Below are 16744 nucleotides of genomic sequence, written 5' to 3' on the forward strand. Positions count from 1 at the left end.
TTACAGATGAGAAAACAAGATGTATATGACTTTCCTTAAGGCTACTCAACCAGTGGTACATACCACATGACAATTCCAAGATGATCTAGTTCTAGGATTTTAAAAACACTTTTGTCACCTCTTTATTTGATTTTGTAACACAAGTGTATTTGTGTTTAATTTTGGAAAACCACCTGCGCTGATGCCTTACCAGACCTCTTTTTAGATACTTTCACAACATCTGTCTATTAAAATGAACAGCTCCCTAATAAGATGGAGCTTATCTGGCAATGGTCACAAATAGATGGAAAACCTTTGGGTGGAAGGTTGAGGAAGAACTTTATTTTTTTAAACTAATTTTTATTGGAGTATAGTTGCTTTACAAGAGGAAAAACTTTAAAATGAAAGGATCAGGCAGGTCACCATCTAAACTTATTAATGGATCTCAGCATGACTACAAGTGAGAAAATCAGATATTACAAGTCTCCTGCTAGGATAAAATGTGCTCTACATGCCAACACCTATGAAGCACTCTTGCCAAAAAGCAAAACATTTGAATTGATAATTGACTCTGAATCTCATCAAGCCTTTACGTCTAACTTCAGTTTACAGGAAACACAAGGGGTAGAAACACAAGTGTATTGCCACCACAAGGAAGTCATCAGCTGAATCCAGGTGATATTCTAGGTGCAACTGACCCAGTTTCTTCAACAATGAACTGTATAAAGAAACGTTTTAAAAAGTGTTTATTTTAGATTAAAGGAAACTTAAACACTAGAACAACCACATGAATCTTATTTGGACCATGACTTGAAAAACCAATCTTACAAAACCATTTTAAAAAGATAACTGGGGGCAATCTACAGATTCAGTGCAATCCCTATCAAATTACCAGTAGCATTTTTCACAGAACTGGAACAAAAAATTTTTAAATTTGTATGGAAACACAGAAGACTCTGAATAGCCAAAACAATCCTAAGAAAGAAGTATGGAGCTGGAGGAATCACACTCCCTGACTTCAGACTATACTACAATGCTACAGTAATCAAAACAGTATGGTACTGGCACAAAAAACAGACACATAGATTAATGGAACAGGATAGAAAGCCCAGAAATAAACCCACAAACTTATGGTCAATTAATCTATGACAAAGGAGGCAGGAATATACAATGGAGAAAATACAGTCTCTTCAATAAGTGGTACTGGGAAAACTGGACAGCTACATGTAAAAGAATGAAATTAGAACATTCTCTAACACTGTATACAAAAATAAACTCAAAACGGATTAAAGACCTAAATGCAAGACCACTCCTAGAGGAAAACATAGGTAGAACATTCTTTGACATAAATCACAGCAATATTTTTTTTTGATCCATCTCTTAGAGTAATGGAAACAAAGGCAAAAATAAACAAATGGTACCTACTTAGACTTAAAAGCTTTTGCACAGCAAAGGAGACCATCAACAAAATGAAAAGACAACCTACGGAATGGGAGAAAATATTTGCAAATGATGTGACCCACAAGGGTTTAATTTTCAAAATATACAAACAACTTATACAGCTCAATATCAAAACAAACAAACAAAAAACAGCCCAGTCAAAAAATGGGCAGAAGACCTAAATAGACATTTCTCCAAAGAAGACATATAGATGGCCAACAGGCACATGAAAATATGCTCAACTTAGCTAATTATTAGAGAAATACAAATCAAAACTACAATGAGGTACCACCTAACACCTGTCAGAATGGCCATCATTATAAAGTCTACAAATAATAAATGCTGGAGATAGTGTGGAGAAAAGGGAGCCCTCCTACATTGTTGGTGGGAATGTAAATTGGTACAGCCACGATGGAGAAGAGTATGGAGGTTCCTCAAAAAAACTAAAAACAGAGTTACCACATGATCCAGTAATCCCAGTCCTGGGCATACATCCTGAAAAGACGAGAATGTTAGTTCAAAGAGACACATGCACCCCAATGTTCATAGCAGCACTGTTTACAATAACCAAGACATGGAAGCAACCTAAATGTCCATCAACACATGAATGGATAAAGAAGATGCGGTGTGTGTATGTAAACACATATATATAATGGAATATCACTAGTCATAAAAAATAATTAAATAATGCTATTTGCAGCACGATGGATGGACCTAGAGATTATCATACTAAGTGAAGTAAGTCAGACAAAGACAAATACTATATGGTATCACTTATATGTGGAATCTAAAAAAATGATACCTATGAACTTATTTACAAAACAGAAATAAACTCACAAACATAGAAAACAAACTTATGGTTACAAAGGGGAAAGTGGTGGGGGAGGGATAAATTAGGGGTTTGGGATTATCAGATACACAGTACTACATAAAAAACAGATAAACAACAAGGTCGTACTGTATAGTACAGGGACTTATATTCAATATCTTGCAATAACCTATAATGGAAAAGAATTTGAAAGAGAATATATAACAATCACTTTGCTGTACACCTGAAACATTGTAAATCAACTATACCTCAATTTAAAAAAAGCTGGATTTTCAAATGCAATATATTTACACTAATAAATACCAATGCTAATTTTAAAAAAGATAATTGGGGTATTAAATAATATCAGGGGAGTATTATTCACTTTTTTAGGTGTGATAATGGTATTGAGGTTATGTGAGAAAATGTCTTTACTTTTAGGGATGCCTACTGACATATGTAGGGCTGAAATAACATGACGACATGTGGTCTGGGATTTGCCATAAAATACTTCAGCAAAAAAGGGAGAGAGGAAAATAAGTAAAAAAGATGGGGAAATGTTGATGGTTACCATAGCTGGATGATGAGGGTTCACAGGTTTTTTGTGTTTTTTTTTAAATTAAAATGAAAAGAAATAAAGGTCAATCTTGAAGGCAAAAAAACACAATCTTGGTTTTACGGTTAAGCTCCACTGGTGTTGGGAGGACTCGAGGGCAGTGAGCCGCGGTGACGCAGTAGTGGGAGGTGACAGGGACACTGAACTGTCACCACCTACCATCAAGGGGGGAACATGGCAAGAAGGGGGATGGAGGAAGCTTGGCCACAGGGAACTTGTCTACTCTTCACAAGTGGCTACCACGCAGCATTTATCATCTTCTTCCTTTGAACTGTAAGTTAATTGCCAAAGCACATGATGACTAAACTGTGTATCATTTCCTCCTCTCCTCAGACTGGAAGCTTCTCCCCCTGTAGAACAGTTGTAGGGTCCACGATGGGCCTAAACCCTGGGGTTTGCTCGGAGCCATAGCTGGTTTGTGAGACTGACCCACCACCTCCTCAAAACAACTTACAGAAATTAAACTGGATGGAGGAAGTTTAGATTTTGGAAAAAGCTGCAAGTACTCATTAATGTTTTATAACTCCCCAAGTGATCTCTACCCCAAATTTAAGCATTTTAATTCTGAGCATTTGGAAACAAGCTAAATTAGAAAAGAGTCAGACTATGACACCTCCGCGCAGATTGATATTAGGGAAAAGTTAAGGCCATGTTTTAGAAAACGATTTAATTTTAAAACAGAATATAGACCACATATATAGATATGAAGGAAAAAAGGTTTAAACTGTATATTTTTATGGTGTGGGATTAGAATTGATTTCCATTTTATTTATATTAGTTTTCTAAATGTTCTACAGTATGAATACATTATATATAAACCAGAAAAATAATATAATTATAACTACCAAATCCACCTAATGTGCTTTGTAACATTAAAGGCTACTTTCAGCATTGGTCTTAAGGTATGCAGACGGGAAGAAGTCTCTAAACCAACATACCCAAACTGGCATTAAAAACTTACTCAACAAACAGCTCGGAATTTAGGATAATGTAGTTCCCATTTGAAGGAGATCACAGTCAAGGGGAGAGAGACGTAAGTTAACAAGTAATTCCTGAGAGTAAAGTGACAGGTCCAATGGACTCATTATCTGTTCCCCCAAATGCCTAAAATGAATGGATATGCGTTTATCTTTCAGACTTTTACATCAGCTATTTAGGAAGTATGGATATACAAGGTATTTTCTAAATAAGCTTAAAACAAATCCCCAGATGCTTGTCTACACGAGTCAACCATTTATTTAGTCTACTCGAATTCCAGTCACTAAGAAAGGAAAACAATAACTTCCTTAAAAGACTACTTCCCTTTGATAAGTAGTCACATTCCACTAACAGCAAAGTGAAATTAAGATATATTTGATATGGACTAAGTTCTGCAATACTACAAAGAATGATTTAGGCTTTGAAAAATTTTTTAAACTTAATTGCACTTGGAAAATTATTTGAAGTAAAACAACTAGTATCTTTACTAGTTGTTTAAGATTAATTCTTTAAGATTACTATCTTTAAGATTAATTATTAACTAGTCCACAGAACAAGACAGCAACCTTCAAACTTGTTGAAGACCCATAGTTAGAATATAGATTTCTCATCACAACCTAAGCAAGCACACATGCGTACACCCACATAAATAACAAACAAAAATCTAATGTTATAATACTTTTTATTATATGTAATGCACTGTGATATTTTCTGTTCTATCCCATTTCATTTTTAAGTTAAGAGCGTGCTGGCTGTGCCAGATGAACTGCCTGCCTACAAATGGGTCACAAGCTGCAATTTGGAAAATAGTGCTCTAAAATATCACGAGTGAAACCACTTCTAGAAACATGATTTCATTACAGTTGTATCCTTGCTCTTCCTAATATTCAAGTTACAACAGGTCTCAACACATACACCATTACCCATGTGTGGGTGTGAGAAAATTTCTTCCCATTTCTGAGAGCAAGTGAGCTCTTGATGACTACAATCTTTTCAACCACAAAAGGGAGCTTGCAATTATCACAGAGCTCTTTGTCTGATGGTAAGGCAAACAGCTTTCCCAAGCTATTACTAATTTCACCGTCAGCCATCCTCTCTTATAAATGTTGTTCTTCTCCAGTTGTGCTTAACTTTTTCACTGCCTGGAAAGGAATGGAAGCACAAGGGCAGGAGAGCCTTTGTATTCTACATGAGAATAAAAAGAGTAAAACAGAAGTTATGATGGTAAAACTTCAATTATTCAAAATCTTTAGTTTTCCTGAAAGGAAAATGGATAATAGTCACAGCTATGGCCTAGAAAGACATGACCAAGTTCTGCAAAACTGTTCTGCAAAACTTAGAATCTCTTTAAACCTTACTCTCACTGTGTATAAAATAGATGCTACAACACAGTGTTTCCTATCAGCTAAAAAAATCACTTAAAACAAATCAATTTGAATGCATGAAAATTAAACAAATCATTTCAAGAGGTCCTATCCAAGAGTCCCTACATAATGGGAGACTATTTCCATTAGTGTGCAAAGACATCAATAATTTTAATATTAACATATTAAAAAGCATCATTTATGCCCAATGGAGATAAAAATCTCAAAACCTAGTTTAATGCTATTCTTTAATGTGCTATAAGTAAAATCAGTGAAAACTCTATAGTTCTTGGTCACTCTCCAGTCTATGAAAAGGAAAAACAATCACTGAAAGGGCTGTGGATGTGGCGGAAGAGGGTTGTGCACATGTCGGCTTCTAACTTCATAAACTATTTCCATATACTTGGGAGGTGACAGAGCACAATGGTTATGACACTGGGTTCCTGTGTCCTTGGGAGCTGTGTGGGCTTGGGTGAGTCCCTTTACCTCTCTAATCGTCAATTCATCATCTGTAATATAGAGATAATGATAGTGCCCAACTCACAGGAACATTAAATAATATAATGCTAGTAAAGCACTGAGCACAGAGGCTAGCATACAGTGAGATTCAATACATTTTAACTACTATATTTCTATTTTAAAAATACTACACCTATTACAGTATCAAGAATATTGCTTTGAATTAGCTGACTTCTTCCAAATTCCATCACTCATTGGCTCTTTGATTCTAAGAAGTTACCTATTTTGTATCAATCTTCCTCATCTTCAAAACGACCACCCAAAACTGGGTGTGGTAAAGATGAATGAGGCTGTGTGTGTTAAGTGCTCAAAACTGCTGAGAAATCTAACCGGAATTCATTCCCCAAGATTTATCTAGGGCCACTAACTGCTAGCTCAGCATCTCTCAAAATAGGCACTGGATCCCTCAGTCCTTAGAAGGCTTACAAAGAGATCTCACCCTTGTTGCCAAAAGAGGCAAATACGCTTCCAGAATCCCGCCTTTTTCTTCACCACAGGACATCTCAAAGGCCTTGCAGTGCATGTGAAGCTTTAAAGGAGGATGCATGCTCAATGGGCATCTCCTGGGAGTAGTGTTTTGTGGGACACACTGGCCAACTCCTGGGCTGGGCTCACAAAAGGGGGGTGCACAGAGAGATCCCAAAACGGGGCTTCTGGGATCAAAGATCAGATGTGGAGAGGTGGATTTCGGTCTTTAGAGCTCTAAAAAATGGACACTGAAATTGTAACCTGTCACTGATATTCAAAAGCAAGACTTGTCACTGTTGTTATTAACTTACAAGTGCTTAAGTTACAAGGGGAATTGGCAACAAACTGGACACGATGTTTGAGAGACGTGTCCTAATTTCACAGATAAAAATGTAAAACAAAACAAAACAAAACGAACCCCTTGTTTGTAAAGCAAAATAAGTCTAGGATGACTGTGTTATCCTTGTTGAATAGATGCTCAGGATACGGAAGTTGGAGAAAAGTGGCTGCTGACCTTTATTAATAATGTCAGGATGTTGATGTCATGTCTACGTTGCAACTGCTGAAGCTGAGGATAAACGCGAGCAATCCTTCCTGTCTCTACAATGTGCTGTATTTTCTAACCTTGGTTCCATGTTAAATATGCATATCACCAATATTCACATAATGTGTAACTGGATGTTGACTTTTCTCTTGGCGTCCAAATATTCCAACATTACCAAGTACAGACAAAGTTCATCTGAGTTTCAGAAGTTAAAACTGTGGATAAACAACAAGGTCCTACTGTAAAGCACAGGGAACTATATTCAATATCTTGTGATAAACCATAATGGAAAAGAATATGAAAAAGAATGTATATATATGTATAACCGAATCACTTTGCTGTACAGCAGAAATTAACACAACATTGTAAATCAACTATACTTCAATAAATTTTTTTAAAAAGTAACACTTTAAATGTTTCTCTCTTGCTCCCTCATATACACAGATATTTTCACTTTGACAGATTTTTTTTTAATTAATAAGAACCAAAAAGTTATTAGAACAGGAAAAAATCATAAAATTAATTGTGAAAGTGCTCTTACTAACTAAGCAACCATTTATTGTAAAAGGTGACAGATACTGAGTGTTCTAAGGGACTTTATATTACCTTATTTAATCTTCAGGACAATCATATTTGATGGATGGTATTATTAGTTTCCTTTTTAAAAATTACGAAACATTTCACACACGCGCGTACATACAGATAGCTGTGTATAAAGAGTACTATCTCAAACATCCAAGTATATACCCCATAGCTTATAAGACAGGACATTTCCAATACAGCCCAAGAAGCCCACAGCACCCTTTCTTTATCACATGTCCTTCCTATTGTCCTTGTTCTATGTGTGAAGAAGTTGAGGCTCTGAGAAGCTGAGTCATCAGCCCTGGTGGCGGAGCTGGCATCTGAACCTCACCTGTCTGACTCCAGAGACCATGAAACTCAAGCACTGAGGCGGCAATTGCTGAAGTCACCCATTTCAGAAGTGAGGACGCTGAGTAGAGAGATTTCAGAAACCGCCCAAGATCACACTACCAGGGTTTTAATGCCAGCACAACCGGCATCAAAACCCACATTACGATTATTTATTTATAGTCCTACTCTTTTGCTCTTGAAATTAACATGAGGAAGATAGCCATATTTAATTCAGGGTTTCTTGTAAAACTTATGAGGAATTCCACCACTCTCTGTGTTTAATCATTTAAGTAAGTACTTTTTACTAGCCTGTTAAAGGAATAGTCTGAGAGGCGGCTAGTTTACTTCCCACAAAGGCTGTTCTCTTTGCTTCGCACCAATGGAGCTCCTAAAAGCTGCTCTGTACATGAAGGGTCAGTAGATTCAAGTGCTGCTTCTCAAACTTCAGCGGGTACAGCAACCACCCAGGGATCTTGCTAATGTGCAGGGTCTGAGATTTCTGCATGTCCAAAAGTCTCTTGGTAATGACTCTTCTGCTAGTCTTTTTAAGACATACTCTGAGTAGCAGGAGACTAAAGGGCCCTCATTATTAAGAGGGAGCTTGCAGTGAATTTTCTTAAAAATGAAAAATCCTTGAGATACCAGTTTTGTATGGTTTTACTTTAATATCTATTCCTAAAATTGGAACACATCTATATTTTCAATTCTCTGACACAGTTTTACTCTCGATTTCATTTATACATCCAGGACAGAAAATAATAAATTTCAGGATCTATATTTAAGCCAGAGTGACGTTTCTGACACCTGGACAAGAGCGTCAATTTAGGAATTACCTGAGCACAGAATGAAAAATACACAAAGAAATAGGATGAGAAGGTTTGCGGGAACATACATGTATGTACCACATGTAAGGAAAAAGCAATCAATGTTAACTAACCAGAAAATAGCAAATCTCAGTTGGGAAAGAGATGGCATTTTATCACTCATCGAATGAGGTACAAAACATAAGAGTTGAGAGAAAAATAAATAAATCATAAAATTCATATCACGTTGCATGGTCCTGAAAATTGTATAGCCTTTGCACATTCTGTGTTCTGCACTGCTAAATGTATCACAGTGGATTAAAGCACAATAGCTACTAATTGGGAGTTTTAAAAGTCTTAATATTTCTGTAGCAATTGTAATCATCTCTAAGAGAAGCCAAAGGCTATTAATTTAAAACTTTATTGCATAAATAACCCCCTGAAATTGTGTTCCTCCAAGGCTTCTTTTCTTGAATTTGATCTCACCTGGATGAACGTCCCTTGAAGATGAGGGGCAGAAGACCATCATACGGCATTTAGAATTGTAGGACAGGCACCTGAGCCCCTCTTTAGGCACATAAAGTGAATGCATCTGGGGTAAATGATTCAATCTCTCTGAATCTCAGTTCCCTCAACAGCTCTCAGAATTGTCGGGATTCAATTCAATTCAATTAGATGCAAAAAAAATCCCAAAAAACAAAAAACCACCTGATAAAAAAATATAGATGAAGGTAAGGTTTTAAAATGTTATTTACATAAAAAATATCTGATTGGTCAAACAATAATGATCAATAGATGCTTAAACCACTGAGTGAAATGTTGATGGGGAAGAGTAGTCTGAGTGAGCGCGAGACTATTATCCCACAGACTACTTCCAGGTCATATAGGAAAAGGCAACTTTATAAAGGATGGATTGAGTTGTCACTTCCTGAAGTCACTGATCATTCTCAGCATCACTGAAATGGGGGGGCAATAATAATAACAATCATAATATATGCATCTTGTTGTGATACAATTAGCAGTACATGGCACCTTGAGGTACTTTTACCAAAAACACTTAACCTGAATCTAATCAAACCTGTAGGTGTAATTCAGGTTTATACGTTAGGGGATGGTGCAAGTAAAAGACACACCACTCAGAAGCAGTAAGTCAATTTAGGATGTGAGCTGTGTCACCAGACAATTGAATCTGACTTCCTTGCAGGAAAATAAAATGTATGTGGGTGGGGATCAGTGGTAGATCAAAAGTGACTTAAAGAGACGTAATAACTAACTGCAATGTGTGGACTTTGTTTGAACAAACCAATAGCCAAAAGACATGTTAAGGTTAACTGGGGAAATATGACTTGAGTATTAGGGGAGAAATGCCATGAAGTCTTCAATATATTTTAAATACCTCAGGGGAAAAGCAGTGTGTTTGTTAAGATCTTAATAATATAGCACAGTAACTGTAGCAAAGAGGATGAAAAAGGAAAAGTAAGAAGAAAGATGGGCGGAAAAAGAATTTCCTACCCAAAAGGCAAGAGGGTCTCAAAGATTTTTAGACCCTTTTGAGCTAGCACTAACAGCAGGTACAGCACCATTTATCTGTAGAGTTGGCTATCTTCTATTTTAGACTAGGGGGAAGAAAAAGGCAAATCTTGGTCCATGTAATTCTCACAATAAGCAGCCTCCATTCTAAACTCCTCAGAGTGGGAGCAATTCAATAAACAGATCTCATGTCCCAGTGGGCTCATGGGCTATTAAGTCTCAAAAGTTTCCTCCTTTGGACTGAAATCAACCACATTTCAATCTGCTTTTGTGAAAAGCAATAAAAAAAAGCTGAATTAAATCCACTCAGCCAGTTAAAAATTAAGTGAGACCCACGAAGATGTTTACCACTTTCCCTGTAGGAAATTTTATGCACTGGCACTTTGAATTTAACTGGACTTCTGATCTCTGTCAGAAATAATAGTGAAATAAAGTTTTTTTTTTCCTTTTTCTTTTTTCAAGAATAGAATGCTCCATAAAAATCATTTACACACAACCTCTAGGTACATCCACTAAACACTCTCAGTCATGAAATGGAGCCATATAAAATTAAAATGACCATATGTAAGCATATATCAATACAAGACAAAGACATTTCTGTAAATACGGGGTATTAGAACATCCAAGGAGATAGTCTATGAAAACTAGATGAACAGACTAAACAGAAATGGCATTAAACAGTCAAGGCATATAGGACTACATGGCTCAACACAGTGCTAATGTCACAAATGCCTAAACACTGTCCCCAAGGGATCTTCAAGGTAAAGCAGGGTCCTGCTGCCCTCAATGTATAAGCACCTGCAGATTTTAGGGGACCAAAGACCACCTGCTCCTCTATCCTCAAGACGGCCAGCACCTAACTTATGGCAGCTTTGCTGGTATTACCTGGAAAGGAGTCTCTGAGATTCCCAACTCTTTTCAGAGTTGAATTTAGTTATTTTCTTGAATACATGTACGGTGTGTCTAAAGACATCACAATAGTCATGTATGCAATTTCTGTTTAAAACACTTCAGTGACTACTACCCTTCACCTCATTCTCTCAAACCTCAGCCACAAGCGTTCATGCACCGACTCAGGAAATAGTTATCTGGAGCCTGTTATCAGCCAGGCACTATAACCGGTGCTGGTGGTGAATAAAAAAGCTCTCTTTCATTTTGCTCTCGCAAAGCGTAGACTTTCCTTCTATTTTCTTCCCATTCCCCGCCCCCCACCCCAAAAAAAAACCCCTATCCTCTTCAACTCCCACTGAAAGGCAAGTTTGGCAGTTGGTTCCGGATCCATCATACTAGGGGTCATAGTTAGAATTTATTTCCACATTGGGTTAAAAATCACCATGTGGTTGTTTTTCCTCATGAGTTAAGTCTCTCCTATCCCTGCACCCCCAGGGCAAACAACTATTTTTTTAAATTTTATATACAAAGCAGAGAATGAACATCTGGAAGATGACATCAACACGACTCTTCAGTTGCAAAAAGGCAAAATTACTCCGTAGTCTAATGAAAAAGAATCTGAAAGTCTGGCAATATTTTTCCTTTCATCTTCAATGCCAGACTTTGAATATACCAGAATGAGTTCCTCTATTTTAAATCCATATTTTCAGACTTTTTGTTTACAAACAACACTTGGACTAGACATACAACTTCATTACTTTGTCTTGTTGCGGTTGTGATTCTCAACTAGAGTCAGCGCTGAGTCTTTAACAACAGGGCAGGAGCTGTGTTTTCACTGTCTTCTCCCCCCATCCTCACTGAGGGGGGAGAAGACACCCATTCCCTACTGAGCACCATCATGTGCTGGCCACTGGTCAAGGCACATAGCTTCTCATGGACCTTAACTTCTCACAGTGGGGAGACAGACAAGAAAGGTAAGTATAAATTATAGACTCTGTTGGAAGGTGGTAAACGCCCAAGAGAAAACTTCAAGCAGGGAGGGGGAATGTGGAGTTCTGGGGAAGGCGAGAGGGTTCCAGGTGGTTAGGGCCATTCTCCCTGTGAAGGCAATATTTGAACAAAGATCGAAGGAGAAGGGAGTCACGTGGACATTTGGGGCAAGCCTGTTCCAGGCAGAGGGAATAGCACATGCAAAGGCTCTGAGGTAGAAGGGTCCCTGATACCACTGAGAAATAGCAAGAAAGTCAGTATGCCTGGGGATGCGGGGGAGTGTGGTAGAGAATGAGGTCCGAGAGGCAGTTGGGGAGGCAGAACAAAGGGGTCCCCGTATTTGTCAAATTAAGAGTAATAAACAGTAATGATTAGGAAGAGAGCTGGCATTTATTGAGTTCTTTGTGCTAAATGCAATTCCAAATAGGTATCGTGTATTATCTCCTTACAAATTCAAAGCAACTGGTCCCTCTAATAGGCACAGAGTTGCATTTATGCTTTAGGACACGCATGGCAGTAAGTGCAAAACTCCATAGGAAGTATTTCCCTTAACAAGCCCTCACCCCGCCCCTGCCTTAACATGACTAAAACCTTCACTAAACGCTGCAATTAATCTCCCCTTGCATCTTAAAAATAAAAACATAGTTTCTTATAAATGTCAAATGTCTTGCTTATTTCCAAGTTGTGGTTTTTTATATGATTTTCAAGTCTGTTCCAGTACCCGAAGGTGAAAGGGTTCAACTTATGAAAAGTTAATAAGTACAGTTTGAGACACTATTCAGAGTTCAAATCCTGCTTTAATAACATCCTTTGATGTGTTTAATGAATCCTTTAGCACAACTTTTTTTCCCCCTGTAATACTGTATATGGTATAACTTCATGTTTCAGAGTGTGTTACAAATTACATCTAATAGAGCCAAAAGACATGGTACATATTGTTCTGCTGGCCATGTTCCCTTCTTTCTGCTGTACTTGCATTTAAAAGGCATCCTGACATATAGAAATAAGCATGCCAAGAGAGCTGGGCTTGCTAAACAAAGTTAGTTAGTGGAAGTACCAGATGTACCTTTATAAAGAACTTTGGTAGACTCTATTACTTAGTTTCCACTAATTAGGACATAATTTGAAAATATCTCCTAATACAAAAAGATTGTTCAGTTCAATTCAAGAAACATTTATTAGTCAGGTGCTCTGAAGATAAAGACAATCCCAGTGGCTGCCTTCAGGAACTTAAAGTATCCCAGGCTGACCGAATCGCAGGCCTTCAAGATGAAGGAAAATCTGGGGTGAAGGCAAGCACTGATGCAGAAGGTGCCAGAACAAACTTGTGACTACTTTTTAAAAAGCCACTCACCCCAAACATCAGACATCAGCTGTCCCCTGCTGAACCAAATATAAAGGAGTGACGGCTTAAAAACAGAACTTCCGAAAGTAAAAAGTTAGAGGTGGGCAGAATTTTTTAATCCATTTTTCTGTGTCTAATTCTACTCTTAGAAGTTTCCTCAGAGATTAACTGCTTATTTTTATTCTTCTAATACTTAAATCAGAAGGAGGAAAATTTTAATATCCATTTCCAAATATTTTGGTGAAGAGAGAATCAGGGATTTTTAGTTAGCACAAATTCCTCACATGAATTAAGGGTATTTTATTCCACAAAACTTATAATCAAGGGAATAAGACCTAAGCCCAAGCCTATGGATTTATACAAATCTAATCAATGCTAATGATCAATTTACATGTGATATTATGTAAAGTCAAAATCATGTGAAACAATCTGTGTAAATATCTAACTTCAGTTAAGCGGATCCAGAGGAGCAGGGCACAAGAAGGAGCTAAAATCAACCCATATTCTGCTCAACACGCCCTAATGCCTGGGGCCTGGCCGGCTGTGAATACAGGAAGAATGGACTTTTTTTAAAAAAAAATAAATTGAGCAAAAATACCACATAGGCAAGTAGCAGCCTTAAAAAGGAACTAGTATAGCTTCAGGGGTCACCAGACTCTGTCTTTAAAATTTTGAATAATTTCATTGACTAGGCTTACCAATATTCAGATTAATGTATCACATTTACTTCCTGAAATATAACACAATGAATAAAAGTCTAATATTAAATTGTCTATGACACAGACAGCAGTAGCACTTTACCATAACCCTAACATTATCAGATGTTTCCACCATCGCAATGCTGATTTGAATCAGAATTACCTGTGGGCATTTTTTAAAGTCGCATATTCCCAGGCCCCACTCACTGGATGGTGTGATTCATAGTACGGGTCTGGAGCTTTATAAAGCTCCTGGAGAGAGTGGTGATCAGCTAGGCTGGGGAGCCAAGCAGCAGCAGACTAAGCTGACTCCAAGGACAACGGAGGTAAAATGTAGTAAATGGTGTCTTCTCACCAAAACCAGACTGCTATGCTAAGGCTACCCTCTTGCCTTCTAAACATTGAGAGCACTAATATCATGGATGACCACCATCTAACTGTACATCCAGTAGCATATTTCAAAACCTAAAATGGTTCTGCATGCTTAAATTTATGAAAACTTGAAAAATAAGTGACCAAGGGCTAATTGGGAAAACCACAGATGTGAGAAATACTCAAAAAACACTGATTATGCCTCTTCACTCATGAGGTATCAGAACTCGAGTTCGTAGATTTTTTTCAGTAAATGTGCCAAATCTAAGTTTTACTTCTTTTGCGATCGGTTCTTTTAACATCCTAAATATATAGGATGCTTCACCGAAACATGACATCTTCTTCCATCAATCATGTGCAGTAAAGTCTCAAATTTGAAGCTCTAAGAATCTAAGCAATCACACGTCTTCCCAGAGAACTGCTCTATAAAGTTAACAGCCTGGATGCCATATGACATCTGAAACTTCATTTGGAAAGATGGGTGACAGCTCTGGCCAGATTAGTACAGGGACACATTGTTGGATCTATTCATAGATGTACAGTATTGAAGGTGCCTCTTCAAACAGTGACCTGAGAAACATTTAAGCGCTTAAAACACCCATGATCAAAATCGTACATTTTAAATAAAAGCATACGTATTTATATTTTACGATATATTCCTAGCATTCTGCTACAGTGCCAAGATACAGTTTGTCTAAACTTTAGCTTTTTTTTCTTTCCTAACAAATCGGTATGCACGCAAACTTAGGAACCACTACCAACATCTTGAGTATCAATGTTTCAGACTGGGAATACATGGTTCAGTGAAAAAAACGCCAGCATTTGGCTTAGTTTTGATTCTTGTCTCATTAGAAAACACGGGGCGGGGGCACGGGGGCAGTCCAAATATTCTGGCTAGATGCACTGCCATTAAATAACCTCAGTCGTAGAGAGGCAAAAGTAAGGGAGGAGGGAAACAAGAACTGAAAAAATCCGCAGAAAGCTGCCCCTTGCGATCAATAAAGAACTAAATTACAAGGATTTGCCTACAGCTGGTAAAACGGCTAACTGCCCTCATCTGGTGGCTATGCCGCAGTAAACTCGGTTGTGGGCTAATTAGGTCCAACTTGAAGCCAAGGACCAGGTCCAGAGACAGATCAGCCTGGTCGGGAGTCGACTCGCTCAAACACCCAAGAAGGAGCCGAGCCACAGGGTTCCAAGTCGGGGCGCAAGCAGCTCACTCGTGACGGGAGGCGCGGTGGGACTGCCGGCTTCCCAGGGGGACCTCAGGGAAACCCTTCCCGACCCTCCGTGCAAGCCACAAACTCACACGCTACGATTCCAGCCGCGCAGGGAAGCGAGGCGACCGGGAGGGCCCGGCCGCCCAAATGCCGGGCAACTCTGTCAAAAGGAGGCTTGAGAGGGGCCTCCCCGCACAGGACTCTCCCCTAAGCCTGGGGTCGTCAGCTCGCGACCCCTGGGCCATGTCACTTCAGGAAGGAAGTCTGGAAACTAAGTGAGCGGGGCTGCGGAGAGAGAAAGTGGGGAGGCGCCAAGCTGGTCCTCTTGTTTGGGAGCGAACGGAACGCAGTTAACTTATTTTACACTCGAGCCGCCATCGGCCAGAGAGAGCCGGACTCCGCAGGGCGCAGGCTGCGACCCCGACCGCCTCCCGCGCGCGGTCCCCTCCAGGCCCAGTGCGCCGCCCGCCGGACGCGCTCCACTCACCCAGCTCCTCCGCCTGCAGCCAGAGCGGCGCGGAGACAGCGAGCAGCAGGACCAGGAGGCCGCGCCGAGCAGCCCCCGCCTGCGCGCAGCCGCCGCGGGCGCCGGCCACCATGGCCCCGCCGGGCGCCAGCTTGGCAGGCTCGGCTTCCCCTTGGCGCGCGCAGCGCCGCCGCCGCCGCCCCGGCCGGCCGCCTCCTCAGCGGCCGAGCGCGGCGCCGGGACTGGGCATAGCCGCGGCCCGGCACCGAATCTCATTGGGGCGGCCCGGGGCCCAGCCCGGCGGGGGCGTCTCCCGCCCCGCCCCGCTCCGCGCGCCCTCCCCCAAGGAGGAAGTCGCTCCGGGGCGGCGGCTGGCCGCGGGGGCGTGGGCGTACCGGGCGCGGCCCGCGCTCCCCTCTAGGTACCCTGCGCTCCACGCTCGCGCTCTCCTTTTCCTCCGCCCCTCCTCCCCCAGTGCACGTGAACCTGGGAGTCCGGAGGACTCCTGGCCTTGAGACCTGTCCCCAGCCGCGCTGTGCCCGGGTCGTCCCCAGAGTTCCTGAGAGAGTGGTGGGAGCGCCAGAAAGCCTACTCTCCTCCAGGGCTTTGCCAGCCCTACAGGGGTGGGCATGCCATAGACAGTAGCACTGGGGGACTCGAAATATTGCCACGGTAGGATGATGGTGGTGACAAAATCCAGTTCAAGTTCCTTCCTTCATTCATTCAAAAGTTACTAGGTTCCAAAAGTGTGCCTCCCAGGCACAGTGCTAAACCCTTGTGACACTTGCAGACATTAAAAAT

The 16744-nt window shown here is 40.1% G+C and overlaps 1 protein-coding gene across 2 annotated transcripts in view; it reads right to left on the bottom strand.

Moving 5' to 3' along the window:
* The window catches only part of DCBLD1 (discoidin, CUB and LCCL domain containing 1), a 71654-nt gene extending 55442 nt beyond the window's left edge, over positions 1 to 16212 (bottom strand). Inside the window, exon 1 of one of the 2 annotated variants that reach the window (XM_082475196.1) lies at positions 15965 to 16212. In XM_082475196.1, coding sequence (XP_082331322.1) covers positions 15965 to 16076 — 112 coding nt within the window. In that variant the 5' untranslated portion in view covers positions 16077 to 16212. The remainder of the gene's footprint in view (positions 1 to 15964) is intronic. The other variant, XM_082475195.1, reaches the window with a different exon arrangement.
* Between the last annotated feature and the right edge of the window lie 532 nt (positions 16213 to 16744).

The sequence above is a fragment of the Balaenoptera physalus genome (genome assembly GCF_965194825.1).
Source record: "Balaenoptera physalus genome assembly, chromosome: 9".
Taxonomy (NCBI): domain Eukaryota; kingdom Metazoa; phylum Chordata; class Mammalia; order Artiodactyla; family Balaenopteridae; genus Balaenoptera; species Balaenoptera physalus.